The sequence below is a fragment of the Oppia nitens genome, unplaced genomic scaffold (assembly GCF_028296485.1).
Source record: "Oppia nitens isolate AA-2021 unplaced genomic scaffold, nextdenovo-longstitch-racon4-pilon3 scaffold12_pilon_pilon_pilon, whole genome shotgun sequence".
NCBI lineage: Eukaryota > Metazoa > Arthropoda > Arachnida > Sarcoptiformes > Oppiidae > Oppia > Oppia nitens.
In genome coordinates this window covers 338080-361090 of record NW_026533191.1, presented here as the reverse complement: position 1 = coordinate 361090, position 23011 = coordinate 338080, and the positions used below count along the sequence as shown (strand labels likewise).

Sequence of the window (23011 nt, the reverse complement as noted above, 5' to 3'; positions counted from 1 at the left end):
AGATTAGTAATAATAATAATATTGTGATATTATTAACTAAATTTTCATTAATAGTTTCAAACATTTTTTTTTTTTGAAATCAATTTATTTTTATTTGATATATTAAATGTGATACAAATAGGAAAACAATATTAATAATTTAATTATTTTTAATAAGACTATGTATTAATTTTTTTAAAAAAAATTTTATTAAATACTCAAATTAAATCTATTATTATATTTAAAAAAAAACTATGTGTTAGTTAGTTTGTAAATGATATAAAAATTTAATATAATTAAAAAATAATACATTTATATATTTTTAAAAGTAATATATTTGATTGTCATTTATGTTAATCACAATTATCACAATTACCCTGGTGCTTTTATAATTAACCAGTATATACACTATACACACAAATTGATTAGCAATTATGCCAAACAACTGTATCATCCCAACAGGTCTCGCATTTGGCCCTCAATAGTATACCTGAGCTATGAATAAAATCATAGATCATATGTAACTCATAGATATCCTGAAGTTTAATCTGTTGAACAAAATCATAATTTTCGTGATTTATGTCAACAAAAACATCTAAATTATTAGTAGATTTCATTGAATAGATTACTCGATAGTATCTGATTGTCCAATCATTTAGTTTGATATTGAAATTATTTGATAAAAATGGTTCAAAATTCACAATAAAACCAATGGTTAAAATATTTAATAGATTTTTCATTGGATTTACTGTATGTATTAATCGTATTGACTTAACAACGGCCAGTCCATGTAGGCTATACCGGGACTGTATTGTTTGACAAATTAAAGTTAAATATATTATTATTATAAAAAAAACTATTTCAATCATATTATCATTTATGTGTTAGTTTGAAATGATATTAAAAATTTAATATATTTAATTAAAAAATAATAATACAGTACATTTACCACACATTTAATGTTATATCACAATTATCACAATTACCCTGGTGCTTATATAATTAACCAGTATATACACTATACACACAAATTGATTAGCAATTATGCCAAACAACTGTATCATCCCAACAGGTCTCGCATTTGGCCCTCAATAGTATACCTGAGCTATGAATAAAATCATAGATCATATGTAACTCATAGATATCCTGAAGTTTAATCTGTTGAACAAAATCATAATTTTCGTGATTTATGTCAACAAAAACATCTAAATTATTAGTAGATTTCATTGAATAGATTACTCGATAGTATCTGATTGTCCAATCATTTAGTTTGATATTGAAATTATTTGATAAAAATGGTTCAAAATTCACAATAAAACCAATGGTTAAAATATTTAATAGATTTTTCATTGGATTTACTGTATGTATTAATCGTATTGACTTAACAACGGCCAGTCCATGTAGGCTATACCGGGACTGTATTGTTTGACAAATTAAAGTTAAATATATTATTATTATAAAAAAAACTATTTCAATCATATTATCATTTATGTGTTAGTTTGAAATGATATTAAAAATTTAATATATTTAATTAAAAAATAATAATACAGTACATTTACCACACATTTAATGTTATATCACAATTATCACAATTACCCTGGTGCTTATATAATTAACCAGTATATACACTATACACACAAATTGATTAGCAATTATGCCAAACAACAGTGTCATCCCAACAGGTCTCGCATTTGGCCCTCAATAGGATACCTGAGCTATGAATAAAATCATAGTCCATATGAATCTCATAGATATCCTGAAGTTTAATTTGTTCAATGAATCCGTAATTTTCATGATTTATGTCAACAAAAACATCTAAATTATTAGATTTCATTGTATAGATTACTCGATAGTATCTGATTGTCCAATCATTTAGATTGATATTGAAATTATTTGATAAAAATGGTTCAAAATTCACAATAAAACCAATGGTTAAAATATTTAATAGATTTTTCATTGGATTTACTGTATGTATCAATTGGATTGACTTAACAATGGCCAGACCGTTGAGGATATGCCTGGACTGTATTGTTTGACAATCAATTTGTCGACTAATATTTCCAAACATAGTATCCTGATTACATAAATCATTAAATTTTTCATACGAATAAACTGTATCCAAATTATCAGTAAATGTTGTCTTATTATAATTTGTTTTACAAATTATTGACTGATTTTTCATTGAAATTAATAATTGCATAAACACTAGGATTATAGCAATTAATGTACAAAATATTCTCAGCAATTGTTTTCTTGGAAATTGTTTTCCTATTAAATACTTATATATTACTAGTATTATAGCTAACTGTGCTATTATTGAGTATATTCTGTTAGTATTATTAGTATTATTATTATTAGTATTTAAATTGTTTGAATAATTGTTAATATGTATGTATAAGTCGGTAAAAATCAGGGAAATGGCCAAAAAAATCTTCAATAAATATAATGTTTTCGATAATTTCATTAATATTATCACAATTATCATAAATAATAGGAGTTTCCATTCGCTAGTAATATATCCACAAATGGATGTCATGGTATAGTCTGGTATGTCATAACTACCAGAGTTATGTATCAACAAATGTGTCATCAGATTGGGTATTAAAATCAAATAAAATGTCCTCAAATTGAACAACGGTTTAGTAGTTACCAGTATTATGATAGCAATTGCTAGAATGGTTGGATTGACGGGAACAGAGCTCATGTAGGTTTCGGTAGTCATAAAACTGTATTCACAATAGTTTATGGATAGATAGTGATAGATGACAGCAAATAATTGCAATAGATTTGAATTATATTTGAATTGTACGGAAAATGATAACCAACTCATCAACTGTCGACTGATGGATGTGTTGAGTGATCCGATGACAGTACCGGTAGTGTCTTGACCTACTGAAGCCGTTGTTAATATAAAACTTATCGTAAATACTAACAACCAAACTGTTGTCGATCTAAAGTATTGCCAATCATTTCGTTGGAAATTTTTATCATAAATCTTAACCACTTGTATCCATAACCGATAGTTGTTATACTTGTCCACCGATTGGATAATCTGGCCGTAGGCCAGCACTTCCAGTGCCTGGAGAACCAGTAGAACCGTCGGAACGGACATCAAGTTTCGGCACATCAGACGAGCAGTCGGCCGAAAGTATAGATAATTGAAGATAAGTGATACCGAAAACAAGGTTAGCAGTGATATGATGACCACTAAGTCGACGGATGTGAACATTGATTTCAATAGATTGAAAATATGTCGAAAACATTTAGCAGTTTTCTGGTGGTCAACAATCGGCGGCTTTGGATCAACTGTTAGATCAATATCGGGTGACCGATGTCGGAGCAGTTGACTGACATTCAGATGAACGTATCGTTTGTCAACTCGTGCTGCAGATGATGGGGACACCAATACATCATCAGTGGTGACCATAAAACCATTGACTATGCCATTCATTGGCCGATCATTGACTAGACGGCGTAGTCGCTGTCGAAACTGGTCAACACTTAACGGATTATTTGGCCGATCATCGGCGGCGGCGGTGATGACTGCGTTCATAATATCGCCGGTCAATTGGTCGGCTTTGATGTCCAATTCTGTACGCGACAAACACCGAAGTACACCGAGTTTGTTGTCATCGGTAATACCGATACCGTCCATAAAACACTGTTCCAGTACATCGATGGCCGACCGATTGCCGCCGTGGGCGGCCTCTACTAGCCAGTCGATGGCCAATCGACACTTGATGTCAACCGGTTGCCGCCGAAGGTCGACATCATCGGCATTGGCATCAACTTCCCGGTGCCATTCGTCCAGTAAGCGCAAGGCTAACCGCACCTGACTATCGGGACAACCGTTTTCGGCCAGATATCGGTAGATTTCGGTCATTTCTTGGTCACTGGTCTGGCGGAAGTTCGGTATATGGGGGTTGCCCGAGCGAAGCGAGGGGAGCATATATAGATACCTTGGGTTATAAGGATTATATATATATACATGTCAATGGCCGGAGGTGAAGGGTCAAGAAGCTGGAGAGGTCATTACATATATATGATATATATATATATAGTAATATACACTACATTTTTGTAGTGTTTCTTTATAAATAGGTTTAGGTTGCGAGGCCTACACCAGGTTAGGTAAAAGGGGTATTGCCCGAGCGTAGCGAGGGGGGCTTAATGTATACCCAGGATATACATATTATCAGGGTTTTAAATGTGGCAGGAATAAACAATAGATGCAAATTTTGCCAAATATAAACCCTTTATAAAACATTGTTTTTTAAAACCCTGCATATGATACATTAGCAGTGCAGGCATCAAACTTGTCTACCCGTCACCAAATAACAATTTTTAATGTAAAAATTGAATAAAATTAATTGAATAAAAAATAAAAAATTTAAAAAAATATATTTTTCTTTAACTTCGGCCATTGATATTTGGTGTAGTGATACCCTCCCTCCTAAACTTTAAAACCCATACTCTAAACCCCCCAATTCCGCCCCCCAAATTCCGAACCCCCGCCACTGGTCTTTACTAATGTATGTCAAACAAACAAACAAACAAAAAATCGGGACTTTTTCGGTAAAACAGTTTATATATTTAGAAAAAAGTTATTAAAAACTTTTTTTTTATTTTTTTTTAATTTCCATACCTTTTAGCCATCGCTTCCTAGAGTTCATCACTAGTAGTGTATATAAACAGTTGATACAAATGTATAATAATTTTATTAATTATTATTATTATTATTAATACTTTTATTATTATTAATAGTTTTATTATTATTATTATTATTATTAATAGTCAATAGAAAAACACTGTATTATTTAGTTATAAACATATGTTATAAACAAACAAAAAAAATTATTAAATTTATTTTAAACGTGTTTTCATTTTTGTGTGTTTTTTGATTTAATTAATTTACTAATAAAATACAATTGTTTTATAATTAATACAGTTTTTTAAATAATTGTTGAGTCACTAAATATTTTATTTAATAATAATAATAAAATCCAATATTTAATGCAATACAGTATACACAACAACAATAATGTTATGTTTAAGTAGCTATTAGTGTATTAAATACCAGTTTTTTTTTTAATACACGTGCGCTTATCAGCTATTTTTTTTGTTATTTGTTTGATAATATTATTTAAACCTAAAGTTATAACTTAACTGTACTGTAGTTTGTTTGTTGGGGATTATAATTAACAGTACTTATAATAACTTATATATAAGTTATATAACAACCCTTATATGGATTTATCACTTACTGTATATGTGGGTTAACACACTTATATGTCAAGTTTATTATTAGGTGTTACCTAATATTTGAATTATATATTTAAAAAAAATAAAATATTTTATGATAAAATTTTTTTTTTAATGTTATAATTAGTTAATATTAGCACAATTTAATTAAATATAAATTAGATCAATTATAAATACTGTTTTTTTTATTATAAATTAGAAAACTATTTTTATATTTATTTAATTTTTGTTAATTCTAATTATTTATTTATAATTATTTATGTTAATTATAATTATTCATTTTAACTATCATATTACTATATTAATATCAAAACAATTATTATGATAATTAAAACTAATAATTTTATTTTAAAAAAAATCAATCATAAATCAATCTCAATATTACACAATAATCTGGGTACAATTAAAAAAATAAAACAAATTAAACAAACATTAAATTATATTAATTTAATTATAATTTAAATTTACTAAAAAAAAAATAAAATTTACAATTGATCAAGTAGATATTGATGAAAAAATGAACCAGGTCCTTGTTGCTGATCATTATCATCTAATAACATTGAAACAATATTATCAATATTTTTTATATCGCGAACCAACTGTCCATTGATAAGCCATTTACTTTCATCTGATAATATTTGCTGACAACTGGGTCTCTTATCTTTGACTCTTTCAATCATAGCTATCAATTGATTAACTATATTATAGATGGGATCAGATCTGCAATTATATAAACATTTAATTAATTATTTTTTATGGATCAGCTTTTTATTATAGAGACAATTACCGTATTGACCCGCATATTGCTCACCCACCCCACCCCCATGACAAATATTTTTTAATTTAAAAATCAACATTTGGTATGGGGGTGGGTGGGCTGTATCTTCTAACAAATACACCACCACCCCCTCCCATTATGGGTTTATATGGGGGGAGGGTAAGTAACGATTAGGGGAGATAGGGTTATATGTAAGATCGGTCTATATATTGTAATCAGAATTTGCATTTTTAATGGCGGGTGGGTGTGTGKGGKGGGGGTAATTACACATTCAAAAAAAAACTTCAATTATTTTAATAGTGGGAGGGGGGTATTTGATAATTCATTAAAATCAACATTTTTTTTGGTAGTAGGGGGTGGGCTGGGCTATATCTCACTTATTGCTCCCCCTCCCCCCCCCATWTTCACATATAGCCCCTRATGGCCAGGGGGAGTGGGCGGCTATATGCRGGTCTATACCTATACGGTATATATAATTCTTAAATGACAAACTTATCGATAGTTTCGTTGCCAAAGATATTCACATCAAACAGATTGCTTCCGACTAATCCCAGACTATAGATGTCAGCCTTGGTATTATAGATAATCCTGTCTACCCCACCACCACCAATACGTACACCAAGTCCACCCTTGTCGATGCCGATTACTTCGGGTGCCCGATAATCATCGGTACCCACTTGCGATGTATGGCCGCTCAGTGAGGACTTGTGATCGGTTGCCAAATCAAAGTCACACAGTTTGAGTACAAGTCGTCGTCCACTATTAGGGTAGTCATCAACGATTAGTATGTTTTTCGGTTTAAGATCCCTGTGCAGTATAGGCGGCCGTCTAGTATGCAAATAGTTGACACCAATGACAATCTCTTTGAATGCCCGAACAGATATATAGTTCATGACCAGTGATAGTGATGCCGATGCCGATGCTGATGATGACTGTCCACTTGATGTATTGGCAATGATAATAGCTTTTCGCCTATCAATAACATCATGTAGACTATATAACCCTAATTGCATCTGTATATAACAGGTGCTATGGTTTCCATCATACCATGAATCATAGTATCGGATAATATAGTTTGAGTTTAATTTTTTCAAATTTTTCACCTCATTATCGATACCCGATTTTTTTCGTTCACTATCATCAACTATAGGTTGTTTTTTTTAAATTAATTAATTAATTAATTAATAAAATTAATTAATAATAATATTGTTAATGGATGAAATTATATTTTAGCAAATTAATTATTAACTAATTATTATATTAATTATTATATTAATAAATTAATTATTATATTATTATATTAATAAATAAATTAATTATTATATTAATAAATAAATTAATTATTATATTAATAAATTAATTATTATATTAATAAATTAATTATTATATTAATAAATTAATTATTATATTATTATATTAATAAATAAATTAATTATTATATTAATAAATAAATTAATTATTATATTAATAAATTAATTATTATATTAATAAATTAATTATTATATTAATAAATTAATTATTATATTAATAAATTAATTATTATATTAATAAATTAATTATTATATTAATAAATTAATTATTATATTAATAAATTAATTATTATATTAATAAATTAATTATTATATTAATAAATTAATTATTATATTAATAAATTAATTATTATATTAATTTAGTAAATTAAATTAGTCTGTTATAGAGATATAACTATTTTTTTTATTACTTGATAGCTATAAGGATATACAGTAAACATTGTATACTATATACAAAAAAAAAATATATATATATATATTTAAAAAACAAATAAAATTATAATAATTTTTAAGTTTAATTAAAAATAAAATAAATAACAAACCGTCTAAATAAACTATCTTGATGGCATAAAATTTGTTATCTAGTTTGCATTTAGTTTTATGAACCAGGCCAAATGATCCCCGTCCAAGCTCAGTTAGTTCTTCAAAATTGCTAGTATATTTATTCATTATTATTATTATTATTATTATAATGTTTGAATACTAATTTTAATTTTAATTATTATTATTATTTTGTAATTCATATAATTATACATTATTATTATTATTAACTTATTATTCATACATAATTATTTTTTTAAAAATTTATATATATATATATATATATATATATCACTATTTAAATTTTTAATAATGAAAATATCAATTGAATTTAAAAATATATTTTTTTTATATTACAAAAAATGTTTTAACGATTATTCAATGATTTAATGTTGTAAATCATTATTGTTTACTATACTTAAACTTTGATCCCATTAAATGTTTTTTTTATCATTTAATGATATAATATAATATCATACGACTATTATTGTGTTTCTATGGATTTATTTTTTTTTATCAAACACTAAAAGTCATTTAATTTATTAATTTTTTAATAATAATTATTATATATATATATATTTACTAAAGGTTTTAAATTATTAAATACATCCCTAATATACCTAAATATTGATATTTAAATAAATAAATAGCTATAAATCTATTGAATAAATAATTTAACTTAACAAAAAAATATTTAATAAATTTTAATAAATAGTTTATATATATATAGTGTATAAATAATAATATAAAAAATGTCATATTAATCAATTTATGATAATGATGATTTATATTAAAAACAATAAATAAAATTAATTTACAATATACTATACAATAGTATAATAATACAGTACCAAACAAACAAAACAAAAAAAATGTTAAAATATTTTTATTAACTATATTACACATCAATCAAAAAAATCATTTTCAATTACATTTTATCAATTTTTTTACAAAAATATAGAGTAATTTTAGTTATAATATTTTATTTCTATAACTAAATAACACACATAAAAATTATATTTTTTAAAAAAATAATTGAAAACTACTATTCAATCATTAATATATAAAAAAAACTTATAATTGATATTTAAATTATATTATTAGGTATTATAATATCAATTATTATTTTTTTATTATACAAACATTTAATAATAAAATTACTTTTTTTAAAAAAAATCTTAGATAATAATTCTATAAAAATTATTATTATTGTTATTTTAATTATTTTATTGTATAATTTATGTTTAATATCACAATTATTATCGATAAATAATCTCTTATTTTAATTTTAATTTACTATATAAATATGTATTATTAGAAAATCATTTAATTATTATTTAAAATAAATTTATATTTTTATTAATTTTTTTAGTTTATAATCAATTTTATAATTTGAGTGTAAATATAATAGTAATGATTAGTATTATGTCATAAATACTGTTTAACTAAAAAAAATAAATTACAACAAACATGACCTGATTTGGTTCAACAAAAAAAAACAAATATTTATCTTTTATTATAATTATTACTCAATTTTGATACAAAAACTTTAGATTATTTTTTTATGTAATTTTATTTTATAGCTAGAAATGGTTGAAATTATTTTAATTACAATATGATTTAAAAAAAAAATCTATTTATATAAAATAAATAAATGTCCAGGATAGTTGTTTATTTTTTAGGTATAGTTCCTCCAAACTTCAAACTGTAAACTTTAAGGTTACTTAAAATAGTTGATCAAATAAACTACATGTGCTTTTAAATACCATATAGCCTTCAAAAATTATCTTTATTTGTATTTTTATTTATATCTAATATTTAAAATTATCTCCAACAAATGCTAAAATTTTTATAAATAATTCAAAACTTATTGTATATAATTTGTTTGACTATATATATATGTATTTTTTTAAATATATCAAATTTTTTTTATTACTAATATCACTAAAAATTTGATTACTAAAATTTGATACTGTATAGCCATAATCATTGATTTATTTAAATGTGATTTTATTTTATTTTTTAAAAATTATTTGAATATTATACTGTAGTTTTTTTTAAAAAAAATAAATAAATTTTATAACTAATTATATATATTATGAAAATTAGATTACATAAAAAATAGTTTGTAACTTAAATATATAAATATTTATATATATATATATTTGTGGTAAAGCTATGATAAATATTTTTTAAGTTTCAACTATTTGTAAAAAACATAAACCAAAACAAATTATTTATATAATAATAATTATTATATAAAATTTATATATATATATATATATAGTATTTTCAGTGTTTTTTGTCATTGATATTTGTTGTGTACATACAATATATTTATATATATATATAAATTTAGATAAATTATATAATTTTCAATTTTCCCGGAAGGAAATAACTGATTAATTATTAGATAGTTTTTTTATTAGCTATATATATATATAGTATTTATTATATTACAATATTTAGTTTGTATAAAAGTTTTAATTTATTTTTTAACTAATCTAATAACTATAATACAGTATTATTATTTATTAAAAGTTATTTACAATTAAATTGTTTATATAGTTTTTTTTAAATAATATTTTATTTGCTAACTAATAACAGACTGATAAACAACTGTTTTTATATAATATTAATAATAATAATAATAATAATGTTATTGAACCGGCTGTTTGGGTCTAGAAAAATAAATTATTTAAAAAAAAAATTAATGCGTTTTAATTGTGAATAGTGGTCGACCTTGGTAATGGCAATGATAATATGTGTGGGGCTTAGTTAGTTAGTTAGTTGACTATATTTACTGATTTTCCTTAAATTATTTATAAATATATATATATAATAGTAAAATAATTATTTTTATATACAGTAGAAATATATACCTGTATATATATTTTTGTCTCATCATAAATAATAATAATAATTATAATACCTGTTTGTCTAGATATATGCTAAATATGTGCTATAGTCATATATAATGGTAACATAACAACAATATATATATATATATATATATATATTGAAAAAAAATAAATTTTATATATATATATTTAAAACAAAAATTATTACGATAACATTGACACTTTTTTTCACCAAAAATAATAATAATAATAATAATAATAAATTTTTGTACTAAATGTACGTACTCAATGTTGTTATTGTCCTTGAACATATATATTGAGATAATTAAAAAAAACATTTTCATAAAATAAAATTATATTTATAATATATATATATTTTAAAATTTTGTTTTTATCAATTTTTGAATTATTTATATTGTGTTTATCAGTAAATGTTTGATAACTTTATTTTTTTTAAATATTTGTTTAATATAAATGAATGATTGAGAAAAAAAATATTTAATAAACTTTAAACATAATAATTATTTAAAAATTTAAAGTTAATTATTACTTAAATAAAAACTTTCAAAGTTTTCATATTAATAATTCATAAATATTTATTTTTATTTTATTTTTTGGTGTAAAATAATAATTATTTTTCTCAAATTCAACGATAATATTCTACAATAATATTAAATTAAATTTGAAAAATGTTTTCATCAATTGTAGTATTTCTAACATATTTGTCGACAATTAGTTTGACTATATTTCTAGTATTATATGTTTATTTTAAATATAAAAACCGTTACCGGGATAAGTGTTTGGCCAGTATTCCCGGACCCGAACCCCGATACCCGTTGATCGGCAATATAGACCTGTTTCGTATACCCGGTGTTCCACTAAATGAATGTAAGTTTTTTTTAATTAATTAAATAAATAATATTATTTTTTATTATAAATAATATTTATGAAAAAAAATTATATATTTATATAGGTGTCTATAAAACATTGGTATCATTGTGTAGATTATATAAAAATTATGGTATTTATAAAATATCATTAGGACCTCAACCTGTTGTTGTTGTATTCAAACATAACTTAATGGATGTATGTATTATATATACAGTATATATATTACTATTATAATTTTTAGATTGTAATTTTTAATTTTAACACTATTTTTAAAAAAAATTAATATTAACATATACATTTTCTAATAATTTAATATATAAATTTATATAATAAGCTATATTTTCAGGCTGTATTTTATATTGATAAATTATACTACTATTATAATTTTAACACTATTTTTTAAAAAAAAATTTAAATATTAACATATATATTTTCTAATAATTTTTTTTAAATAATAATACAATAGGCTATATTTTCAAGCAATGTTCACATTGAAAAATCTGAACAATATAAATTTCTAAGCGATTGGTTAGGCGATGGCCTATTGTTGAGTACCGGTGCTAAATGGAAAGGTAGACGAAAACTGTTGACACCGGCATTTCATTTCAAAATATTGGACGATTTTATACCACTAATGAATGCGCAGACAAACATATTTTTGGATAAAATCAAAGATATGTCAACTGATAGACAATATATTGATATCAGGGAACCGATAGCTCAGTTAACTTTGGATATTATTTGCGGTAATTATATAATTTTGAGTAATAATAATAATAATAGAAAATATTAATAATAATAATAGAAAATATTATTAATAATAGAAAATATTAATATTAATAATAATAATAATAATAGAAAATAATAATAATAATAGAAATAATAGTATTTTTTTTAATTTTCTATAGAAACTGCAATGGGAGTACAGGTGGGCGCACAGGTAGGCAAAAATAAGCCATACGTTGCGGCCATTCATGATTTGGGCGAAATACTGATGAAACGTGTATTTTCGCCCTGGATTTGGCCGGACGTTGTGTTCAATCGGACGCCGATTGGCCGTACATTTTGCCGATCACTTAACACACTGCACTCATTTACCCGCAATGTTATCAATCAAAAGAAACAACAGTTTATATCAAATAACGACACAAAAACTACGGATCAGTTAACAAGTGATGATAACATCTATTATTCGACAAACAAGAAGAAGAAAAGTATGGCATTTCTGGATCTATTACTCGAGTATCACATCAAAGACAACAAGTTATCGCTGGAAGACATACGCGAAGAAGTGGACACTTTTATGTTTGAAGGACACGACACTACTTCGGTAAGTCTCGGATGGTCTCTCTATTTGTTGGGTTTGCATCGCGAAGTTCAGGACAAGATTCACGACGAATTGACCGCAATTTTTGGTGACGACATCGACAACAACCAGAGAGACATCACTGCCGAAGACATTCAACGTATGACATACTTAGAGTGTGTACTCAAAGAATCGTTGCGAATGTATCCGTCAGTACCGTTCATCGGTCGACATTTGGCCGAAGATTGTCCGGTCGGTGATTATGTTATACCGGCCGGTGTCGACGTCTTTATGATTGTCGAACAAATGCATTACGATTCGGATGTATTTCCCGATCCCAACCATTTCAGACCCGAACGCTTTCAATCGGATACCACTTCTTCCTCCTCGTCCTCGACAACAATAAATGCCTACAATTATGTGCCGTTCAGTGCCGGTCCTCGCGGTTGTATTGGTAAACGTTTTGCAGTTACTGAGGAAAAGATAATATTAGCCAAAGTTTGCCAAAACTTTTATATTGAATCAATTGAACCGTTAGATAGTATACAGATATCCGCCGAAATGGTATTTCGGGCAAAAAGTCCACTAAATGTTAGATTTATTCCCAAAACTTATTGATATTTTTAATATTTTTTGTTTGTTTGTAATCATTATATCAATTATTTTGTTTAAAAAAATAATATTTAATGTTTTATTATGTTTTATCAGTTTTAAAAATTTTTGTTAATAACCAAATATATTAATAATTTTGAAATTAATTTTTTTATTATATTACATATATATCAAAAATTAAATATATTAAAAAAACAAATAATATTTATATATTTAAGTCTATTTTTTATAAATTTTTATACAACATTTTTTTACAAATATAATAATTGATAACAATATAATAATGTATAGGTTTTATTGAATTCATAGTTAAGTGATGAACATAAATATAGTAGAAATATAAACAATAGAGACATTAATATAAATGCTATAATTATTATGAATTTAATTATAAAAGATATATATAGACTTTGAAATAATAACATATATAATATTAATAATACTAATAAACCCATTAATTGCCAAATAACTAATAGATAATATGACCAAAATTTTCTATTATATTCATTAATTTCATTGCTAACAAAATTAATTGAATTGATTAGATTTTTTGCAAATCTTATATCAAGTTTAGGGAAAGTTTGTTGTTTTTTTGTTAATTTAATTGAAATATTACTGTTATATAATTGAATTTTATATTTCAAATAGTTAGTCAATAGATAGAAATGATATAATAGCCAATAGTTAATATTGATGCCATAGTTTGTATAAATTAATAAATGTACGGAATTTAATATACCATATGTTAGACATTGATTTATTGAACAATTTATGAAATAGGGATACAAACCAAATATAAACCATAGTATCCATGATTTACTAGTAATTAATTCACATAATCGATATAAACTTCGAGATTTTAGTAGAAATTTCTGGATAAATTTCCTATGATTTAAACCAATACTTTTCGGTGATCGTTGACCGGCCAACATATCAAAAACGGACATAAACTGTGGCCATTGGCCATCACGGGTAAGCCGTATGAGTATCAATTGAATCGGTATGAATGTTATACCGAATAGGATGTCCACATAATTAGCATGATTTTCCAGATTCATAATTAGAGCAATATTGCCAAACATTATATGATAATTTCGGTAATGTTTCGGTAAAATACATACAATTGTCAATTTCATAACATATGTCCACGAAATCAATTGCATAACTAATGGATTATAAATTATTGATCTATTTTTTAGGCATTTTCTAGATTTTGTATGAAATAAACCGATTTCATAGAGTTTAGTGTTTATATTGTCTACTCGTAAATCAATTGGTAAACATTTGTTTGATTTAATCAATTTATTTCCATTCATATTAAATTAATTTTATTTATTTTTTAAATAGAGTTAAAACTTTAAAAAATTATTTAATAATTTTTTTTTTTGAGTAAAAATGAATTACTAAATAATCTAAATAATGACTATAATAATGTCATAAATATATATTTATTTATTTGTTGACTTCAAAAATAAAATTTACTGTATCTTAATATAATATTATTACAATACAGTAATTTAGTTTTTATAATTTAGATTAATTATTATTATTTACAATAATATTTAATATTATTTTGATCATTTAATCTTACAATAATAATTGACAATTATATATACATATTAATATATATATTAAATAAATTCTATTAATTTCTTATTTTTTAGATAATTAAGAAAAAATTAATCTTAAATTAGACATTAAATAACAATAAATAATATAATAATAAAAATATATATATATATTAATCATMATTTAATAAWAACAAATTAATCAATTTAATAGTCAATTTTTTAAATTATATTTAAATAATTAGGTTAATGTCATAAATAAAAGTTATTTTTAAATATAATTTTTTTKTGATCATTTATCATAAACTATAATATCATTTAATAGATGACATAATTATATTTGTTATTTAAATATAAAGTAATTATCATTTATTATATATATATAAATATATTAAATATTTGTTTTTAATACTCAAATAAAATAACGTAATTAAATCAGAATYAATAAAAATATAATACAATTATTTTATARTTTTTAAACTTTTATATATTATAATAATTTATATAATATTTATTTTTTTTTTTTAAAAATTGAATAATTTTATTGTTAAATATTAATAATTATTTATTAGTAATAATTATGAGAATTAATTTTTATATATAAAAAAATTACTACAATTACTAAAAATATTATTATATAAACATTTAAAAAAWATTTAATCTAATAAAAACATTTATCCAATAATACACTCTATGTTTGTTATATAATATGAGATGTTTTTTATTTATCAAATTAATTAATTAATTGATTGATTGATTTGTTTGGATAACTGTTTCCCAATAAATATTCAATACAATAATTATTATTGTAAACTATTTTTGTTTAAAAAACTAACATATATTTGCTATACTAATAATACACGAAACCTTGAATAATATGTCCACAAAAAAAACTAAATAAAGTTTATTTATGATTAAAATAACTTAAAAATTTTGTACTTAAACATAAAACTTTGTATAAACTATAAAATAAATACCGGTTTTTTAAAAAAAGAAAAAACATTTAGTCAGTAGTGTCGGTGAGGACTATCTAAAGAGGACAGTCGTATAGTTTTTGTTTGTTGTTGAAAATAATAAATTATTTTTATACTAAGTTATCATTTGTAATAATAATACAAAACAATTAGTTTAACCAAAAAAAAAAAAATAAATCATGTCATCAACACTTGAACAACGAAAACAACGGTTACTCCGATTCAAGGGTGCGATGGCTGCTGTCATAACACCCTTTGATCGGAAAGGGTATATAAAAAAATGATATGACTGTCCTAAATAAAAATAAAATAAATCCTATTATTATTTAGTGAATTAGACGTCTCGCAGATCGACCAATACGTTAAGTTTTTGGTGGACAACAAAGTGGACGGCGTCTACATTATCGGCACTACCGGCGAAGGCTATAACCTGACAAACGATGAACGCCTGACAGTAGCCAAAGCCTGGCGCCGGGCGCTGGACAGCCAAAAGGCCGACCTGTTGGCAGTGGTCAACGTTAGCTCCTATTGCGCTAAAGAGGCCCAATTGTTGGCCAAACAAGTCGATAGTCTAGGTTTTGATGCCATTGCCGTATTGCCGGCCAATTACTATCGGCCGGCAAACATCCAGGAATGGGTAGACTATCTGAAACTGTTTTGCAGATCGGCGCCCAATACACCGTTACTCTACTATCATATACCGTCGATGATCGGCGAGTTTAATTGTATGTGTCCTTAATTAAGTCAATAGTTAAATATATAGTATTTATGAAAAAAAACAATTTAAAAATTATTAATTGTATATAAATAACAGTTGATATCGTCGACGCTATCGGTGAAGGTATCAAACAGATACCACAGTTGGCAGCAATGAAGGTATGAATTGATTGGCCAGTTATGAGACATATATCAACTCATCCTCTCTCTCTCTCTCTCTATATATATATATATATATATATATATATATATATATATTTATAGTTTACGGACAACAATGTCGTACGGTTTACACTCATCCAGAAGCGGTACAGCCATTGCTTCAAAGTATTGATCGGTTTCGATGAGGTATTGCTATGATGACCCCTTTACACTCCCTCCACCCCCCCCCCCAAAAAAAAACCTAACTGTTTTTTTTAACCTAACAGATGCTATTGACGGCACTGACATCATTGGCCTGCGATGCCGGTATCTGTGCGCTATTCAACTTACCGGAAGTAGTTGATGCCTACAAAAAACTTGTCGCACACGTTGACCGATCAGATCTGGACAGTGCCCGACGGGAACAGTCGGCAATTGTCGATGAATGTGTCAAACATAAGACTAGTGGCAACTTTTTCCTGTCGATTAAGCAAACGTTTAACTCGATTGTCAAACCCCTGGGCCTTGATTTTGGTTATCCTCGACCACCCATTTCCTATCATTACAATTGGTTATAAAATTTAAATAAATAATGTTTTTTGAATGATTTCAAAAAATGTAAGGAATAATAATAATAATAAATTTTTATGTTTTTTTTGTTATTAATTGATATTTATTTATTTATTTTTTAGTTTATTATTATTATTATTTTAATTTATGGCTTAAAAATTTATAGAAAAATATGTTAGCGCTTGACTTCAATCGGGATAATTGCGGCAAAAATTGTTTATCATCGACAACTAGATTACGGTGCGGACACCAATCAGTCAATGTGGACAATGTATAGGAACAGTAGGTTCTATACCAGTCCTCCGAGTAGTCGGCAGCGGCGGCCGGCAAACAACTCATGTCCACTAATATCCGATGAATGTTAACAATAGCCCGGTTTAGTTCACTGTTATCCGACCAATAAGATCCACGTTTTATTATACTATTTATATTAGTTTATAATTAAATTTTTTTTAAAAAAAAATAATATTTAAAAAATGTAAATTAATTTTTTGTAGCTAGCTTACTTTTTATCCGATAAGTTCATGTCAAAAATTTGTTGGCCAATTACCGATAAACTATATATATCTACTTGAAAATTATTATTATTATTATTATTGCTTATACTATCGTTGATAATATAATCATTCAATTCACTGATCAGACTATAGCCGCCCATCCCATAGTCACCCAATTTGATGAATCGTCCGCCGCTGCCGCTGCCGCTGCTGACCATCGCATCGTTGGCCACAAAAATGTTGTCCACTTTGATGTTGCCGTGAATTATCGGTGGACTCAGTCGACGATGCAAATAGTCTACACATTCTAACAACTCTTTGAATATCTCGGACCAGATATATAACTCTATACTATCCATTGCCTGCTGACCATTGGATGATCGCCGACCGAATACCTGTCCTCTAATATCGAGAATATTACCGAGAGTTTGCCCGAAATATTCCATTTGCAAATAAATACAGTTATCTTCAAATTGTATTTCATAATAGTGTACTAAATAGTTATTATTATCAGCCGATTGTATTTCAAGCAATTTATTTAGCTGTTTATAGACGCTATAAAATTGTTGATTAACTTCTATTAATAAATTAATGATTTATTTTTTTTAGTAAAAAATATTAAAATAATTAAATTAAATTAATTAATATACTATAATATTTACCAGGAAATTGCAATTTTTGTAGCGCATATATCTTTTTGTCTATTAAACATTTGACTTTAGTTATGACTGTACCGTAAGCACCGTTATCATCTAACTTATGACTACCGATGCTAACATCCAGATCCTCGTAGTGTTCACTGTAATCAATTGAATTCCAACGTTTGAAGTTTTTAACTATTAATTTTTTAATATATGATAATAATTAATAATAAACTATCAATTATAATATAATAATAATAAATAATAAACTATTAATTATAATATATATATTTTTTTTTTAATATTATTATAGTTGAAAAAAATTATTAATAAAATATATTATACCATAATTTGTATGATTAGTATTATCGGCAACTGTTGTAATAGTAGTATCAGAGTTATAATCACTACAACTATTATTATTATCTATGATATTATATTTATTATTATTATTACTTTTATCATCAATAATAGTATTGCTATTATAGTCAATAACGACATCACATTCCCGATAATCACACAAATTAATTGTTTTATATGTCAATTGATATTCATGGGCATAAAACTCGGTGAATGACCGATATTTTGTGGCCATTATATCGTTGTTGTTGTTGTTGGTATCCAGTAGTTCATAGACACTGCCATTAGATTTACATATGGCTGCCGTTATGGACAGACAATACTTATAAGATATCAATTGTTGAAGATCTTCAACACGGATATCACTGGACAGTAGTCTAGGTTGAGCCGTCTTTCCAGTGCAGCTCAGGTATTGGCCGCAAACGTATAGCTGATCGTTTGAAGTCATAAAGTAGGTCATCTCACTGGATGGACATACCTTTTTCACTTGAGTTAGTCCAGGAATCAATTGCGGTTCAATTACTATTTCATTTCGGGATATCTGGTGGTGTCCTAATCGGTAACCACTGTTTTGGCCCCAACTGTATACCTGTCCATCCAATGTCTGAGCAAACGACGAATAGATACCGCAATAAACCGATTCAATGGCCAACTGATTATCGGAAAATCGGATTTCTATTGGCTGTAAATGATGTCCAGTTTTATCTAACTGGTCCGGCGCCGCACCTAACTGTCCAAAACGATTACATCCAAAAGCATACAGTTTTCCATCGATGGTCAGCACCAGTATGTGATCGTCACCGCAACTGATTTGCCTTATAGTTAGTGAATCAAAAAAGTCTAGTTTTCGGGGTTTTGTACAAATAGTTTCGTCGGGCTTATCATATCGGCGTCTGTCCTCATATGGAAAATACCAATAATACAGTTTCTGGTCACTGGTTAATGCCAGGCCAAAGGCGAAACCAGTAAAAAATTGTTGAACATTTATCAATGATAACTCGGGTATCAGTTCCGGTATGGGAACAGGTAGCTGATGACCCATAGCCAATGTTGACCACATATTAGATCCGATACCGTAGACCATATCGGTGTCGGTGGCGAACAACAGATTACTACCGGCGCTGTCGTCAAACACATGAAATAATTTGATCTCATGTTTGATATTACTGTCCAATTGTCGACTAATTGTAAACTTATCTAATATTTGGCACATAATACTAATATTATTAATATTAATAATAATTATTATTTTTAAATAAGTTTTTTAATATATATTAATGATTGAATAGTACAGTAGTTTCCAACTATTTTTTACTATAATTTTTATGTATGTTATTTAGTTATAGAAATACTAATTTTAATACTAAAATTAGTCTATATTTTTGTTAATAAAATTGATAAAATGTAAKTGAAAATGWTTTTTTTTTTTTTTTGATTGATGTGTAATATAGTTAATAAAAATATTTAAACATTTTGTTTGTTTGGTATTATTACTATACTATTGAATAGTATATTGTAAATATTTTATTATTTATTGTTTTTAATATAAATCATCATTATCATAATTTGATTAATATGACATTTTTATATTATTATTTATACAGTATATATATATATTTAAACTATTTATTAAAATTTATTAAATATTTTTTTGTTAAATTATTTATTGAATAGATTTATAGTTATTTATTTATTTAAATATCAATATTTARGTATATTAAGGGTGTATTTTAWTATTTTAAAACATTTAGTAAATATATATAATAATTACTATTTTATAAAATAAATAAATAATTAATTAAATGACTTATTAGTGTTTGATAAAATAAAATAAATCCATAGAAACACAATAATAGTCGTATGATATTATATTATATCATTAAAACCAGTTAAGAATGCTAGAAAGCATTTTCAGAAAAAAAACTTGAATAGCATTGAAAACCATTAGTTTGTATAATTATAGCTGCTTTTATAGTAACATATAAAAATTTAAAAACTTCTCAAATATACATAATTTAAATTTTTATCATGTAGGGTATCAAATGACTTGGTATGACAAAATTAACTCAACTATAGTCATGTGAGATATCAAATGTCTCGGTATGACAAAATAAACAACTACTCATGTGTGGTATCAAATGATTTAGTATAACAAAATAAACAAGTATAATTATTTTTTCCCCGCCATTTTTAAAAAATAATGATTTTGATCTATAATACCTTATTTTAGATGGTCTTTACAATTCTAAACGTTAAAATTTTTACCTAAATCTTTTTACTTTGGCCGCCATTTTCTTTGTACGCGAAAAGATAAAAAAAATTTTATGAAATTTTTTTTGCTTGTGTTTTAATGCTTAATTCAAATCTATACTTAAAATTTGTCTTAATTTTTTTTATTTGGCCGCCATTTTCTCTATGTTCCCGAAGAGATATCAAGATTTTAATGCAACTTTTCAATACATTATTAGTAGTCCTCTAACCGAATCTGAAGTCAGAATTTCAAAATTCGCAAAATGAAATGCTACACACAGACAGACAGACAGACAGACAGACAGACAGACAGACAGACAGACAGACAGACAGACAGACAGACAGACAGACAGACAGACAGACAGACAGACAGACAGACAGACAGACAGACAGACAGACAGACAGACAGACAGACAGACAGACAGACAGACAGACAGACAGACAGACAGACAGACAGACAGACAGACAGACAGACAGACAGACAGACAGACAGACAGACAGACAGACAGACAGACAGACAGACAGACAGACAGACAGACAGACAGACAGACAGACAGACTCAAAAAGCCATTATAGATTTCAGTAAACAAAAGTTTTTTTTGAAAATATGATAAAACATTTAATGGGATCAAAGTTTAAGTATAGTAAACAACAATCATTTACAACATTAAGTCATTGAATAATCGTTAAAACATTTTTTGTAATAAAAAAAATATATTTTGTTTTTTTAAATCAATTATAAATTCAATTGATATTTTCATTATTAAAAATTTAAATAGTGATATATTTATATATAAATTTAAAAAAAAAAAATTAATTATGTATGAATAATAAGTTAATTATAATAATAATAATGTATAATTATATGAATTACAAAATAATTAAAATTAAAATTACTATTCAAACATTATTATAATAATAATAATAATGAATAAATATGATAGTGATTTTGAACAACTAACTGAGCTTGGACGTGGATCATTTGGCCTGGTTTATAAAACTAAATGCAAACTAGATAACAAATTTTATGCCATCAAGATAGTTTACTTAGACGGTTTGTTATTTATTATTTTTTAAATTAAACTTTAAAAAATTATTTTAAAAATTTATTTGTTTTTTAAATATATAAATTTATGTATATAGTATACAATGTTTATATATGTTTATGTATACAAAAAAATAGTTATATCTCTAACAGACTAATTTAATTAAATTAATATAATAATTAATAAATATATAATTTTAATTAATATATAATTTGCTAAAATTTATTTCATCCATTAACAATATTACTATTATTTTTAAATATATAAATTTATGTATATAGTATATAATGTTTACTGTATATCCTTCTATCTATCAAATAATTAAATAGTTATATCTATCACAGACTAATTTAATTAAATTAATATAATAATTAATAAATATATAATTTTAATTAATATATAATTTGCTAAAATTTATTTCATCCATTAACAATATTACTATTATTTTTAAATATATAAATTTATGTATATAGTATATAATGTTTACTGTATATCCTTCTTAAATTAATATAATTAATAAATGTTTGTTAAAAGTTTTTAATATTTTTTTTAATTGTACCCAGATTATACGTGTAATATTGAGAATTATGCTGTATTAAACAATTTATATTAACTTAATGTATACATTTTGTATATATAATACTTACAGTAATAATAATAATAATAATAATAATATTGTGATATTATTAATTAAATTTTCAGTAATAG

At 25.1% G+C, this 23011-nt stretch overlaps 4 protein-coding genes across 4 annotated transcripts; 2 read left to right on the top strand and 2 right to left on the bottom strand.

Annotated features, from left to right (window-relative positions):
* Positions 1-404: 404 nt before the first annotated feature.
* Positions 405-3862, bottom strand: LOC128956312 (wolframin-like). Its single transcript, XM_054302015.1, has 4 exons — positions 2456-3862; positions 1643-1735; positions 1033-1137; positions 405-527 (listed from the first exon to the last, which is right to left on the bottom strand). Exons 1-4 carry the CDS (start codon positions 3860-3862, stop codon positions 405-407), a joined length of 1728 nt encoding a protein of 575 aa, XP_054157990.1.
* Positions 3863-5726: 1864 nt separating this feature from the next.
* Positions 5727-7998, bottom strand: LOC128956301 (uncharacterized). Its single transcript, XM_054302005.1, has 3 exons — positions 7872-7998; positions 6512-7163; positions 5727-5961 (listed from the first exon to the last, which is right to left on the bottom strand). The coding sequence occupies exons 1-3, from the start codon at positions 7996-7998 to the stop codon at positions 5727-5729; spliced, it is 1014 nt and encodes a 337-aa protein (XP_054157980.1).
* Positions 7999-11419: 3421 nt separating this feature from the next.
* Positions 11420-13562, top strand: LOC128956293 (cytochrome P450 4C1-like). The gene is made up of 4 exons (XM_054301993.1): positions 11420-11618; positions 11704-11816; positions 12088-12367; positions 12530-13562. Exons 1-4 carry the CDS (start codon positions 11420-11422, stop codon positions 13543-13545), a joined length of 1608 nt encoding a protein of 535 aa, XP_054157968.1. The 3' UTR covers positions 13546-13562.
* Positions 13563-16103: 2541 nt separating this feature from the next.
* Positions 16104-17558, top strand: LOC128955331 (N-acetylneuraminate lyase B-like). Its single transcript, XM_054300999.1, has 5 exons — positions 16104-16349; positions 16412-16806; positions 16896-16957; positions 17063-17146; positions 17227-17558. The coding sequence occupies exons 1-5, from the start codon at positions 16261-16263 to the stop codon at positions 17515-17517; spliced, it is 921 nt and encodes a 306-aa protein (XP_054156974.1). The 5' UTR covers positions 16104-16260; the 3' UTR covers positions 17518-17558.
* The last annotated feature ends 5453 nt before the right edge of the window (positions 17559-23011 follow it).

Coding starts and splice junctions, on each gene's coding strand:
- LOC128956312 (XM_054302015.1), bottom strand. CDS start 3,862: ATGACCGAAATCTACCGATATCTGGCCGAAAACGGTTGTCCCGATAGT. Junction 1,138..1,642: donor CCTGTTGGGATGACACTGTT/GTTTGGCATAAT, acceptor TTTGTTCAACAG/ATTAAACTTCAGGATATCTA. Junction 528..1,032: donor CCTGTTGGGATGATACAGTT/GTTTGGCATAAT, acceptor TTTGTTCAACAG/ATTAAACTTCAGGATATCTA.
- LOC128956301 (XM_054302005.1), bottom strand. CDS start 7,998: ATGAATAAATATACTAGCAATTTTGAAGAACTAACTGAGCTTGGACGG. Junction 7,164..7,871: donor CAAGATAGTTTATTTAGACG/GTTTGTTATTTA, acceptor AACAACCTATAG/TTGATGATAGTGAACGAAAA. Junction 5,962..6,511: donor GGCAACGAAACTATCGATAA/GTTTGTCATTTA, acceptor ATATAATTGCAG/ATCTGATCCCATCTATAATA.
- LOC128956293 (XM_054301993.1), top strand. CDS start 11,420: ATGTTTTCATCAATTGTAGTATTTCTAACATATTTGTCGACAATTAGT. Junction 11,817..12,087: donor TCAAACATAACTTAATGGAT/GTATGTATTATA, acceptor ATAATACAATAG/GCTATATTTTCAAGCAATGT. Junction 12,368..12,529: donor AACTTTGGATATTATTTGCG/GTAATTATATAA, acceptor AATTTTCTATAG/AAACTGCAATGGGAGTACAG.
- LOC128955331 (XM_054300999.1), top strand. CDS start 16,261: ATGTCATCAACACTTGAACAACGAAAACAACGGTTACTCCGATTCAAG. Junction 16,350..16,411: donor ACACCCTTTGATCGGAAAGG/GTATATAAAAAA, acceptor ATTATTATTTAG/TGAATTAGACGTCTCGCAGA. Junction 17,147..17,226: donor TATTGATCGGTTTCGATGAG/GTATTGCTATGA, acceptor TTAACCTAACAG/ATGCTATTGACGGCACTGAC.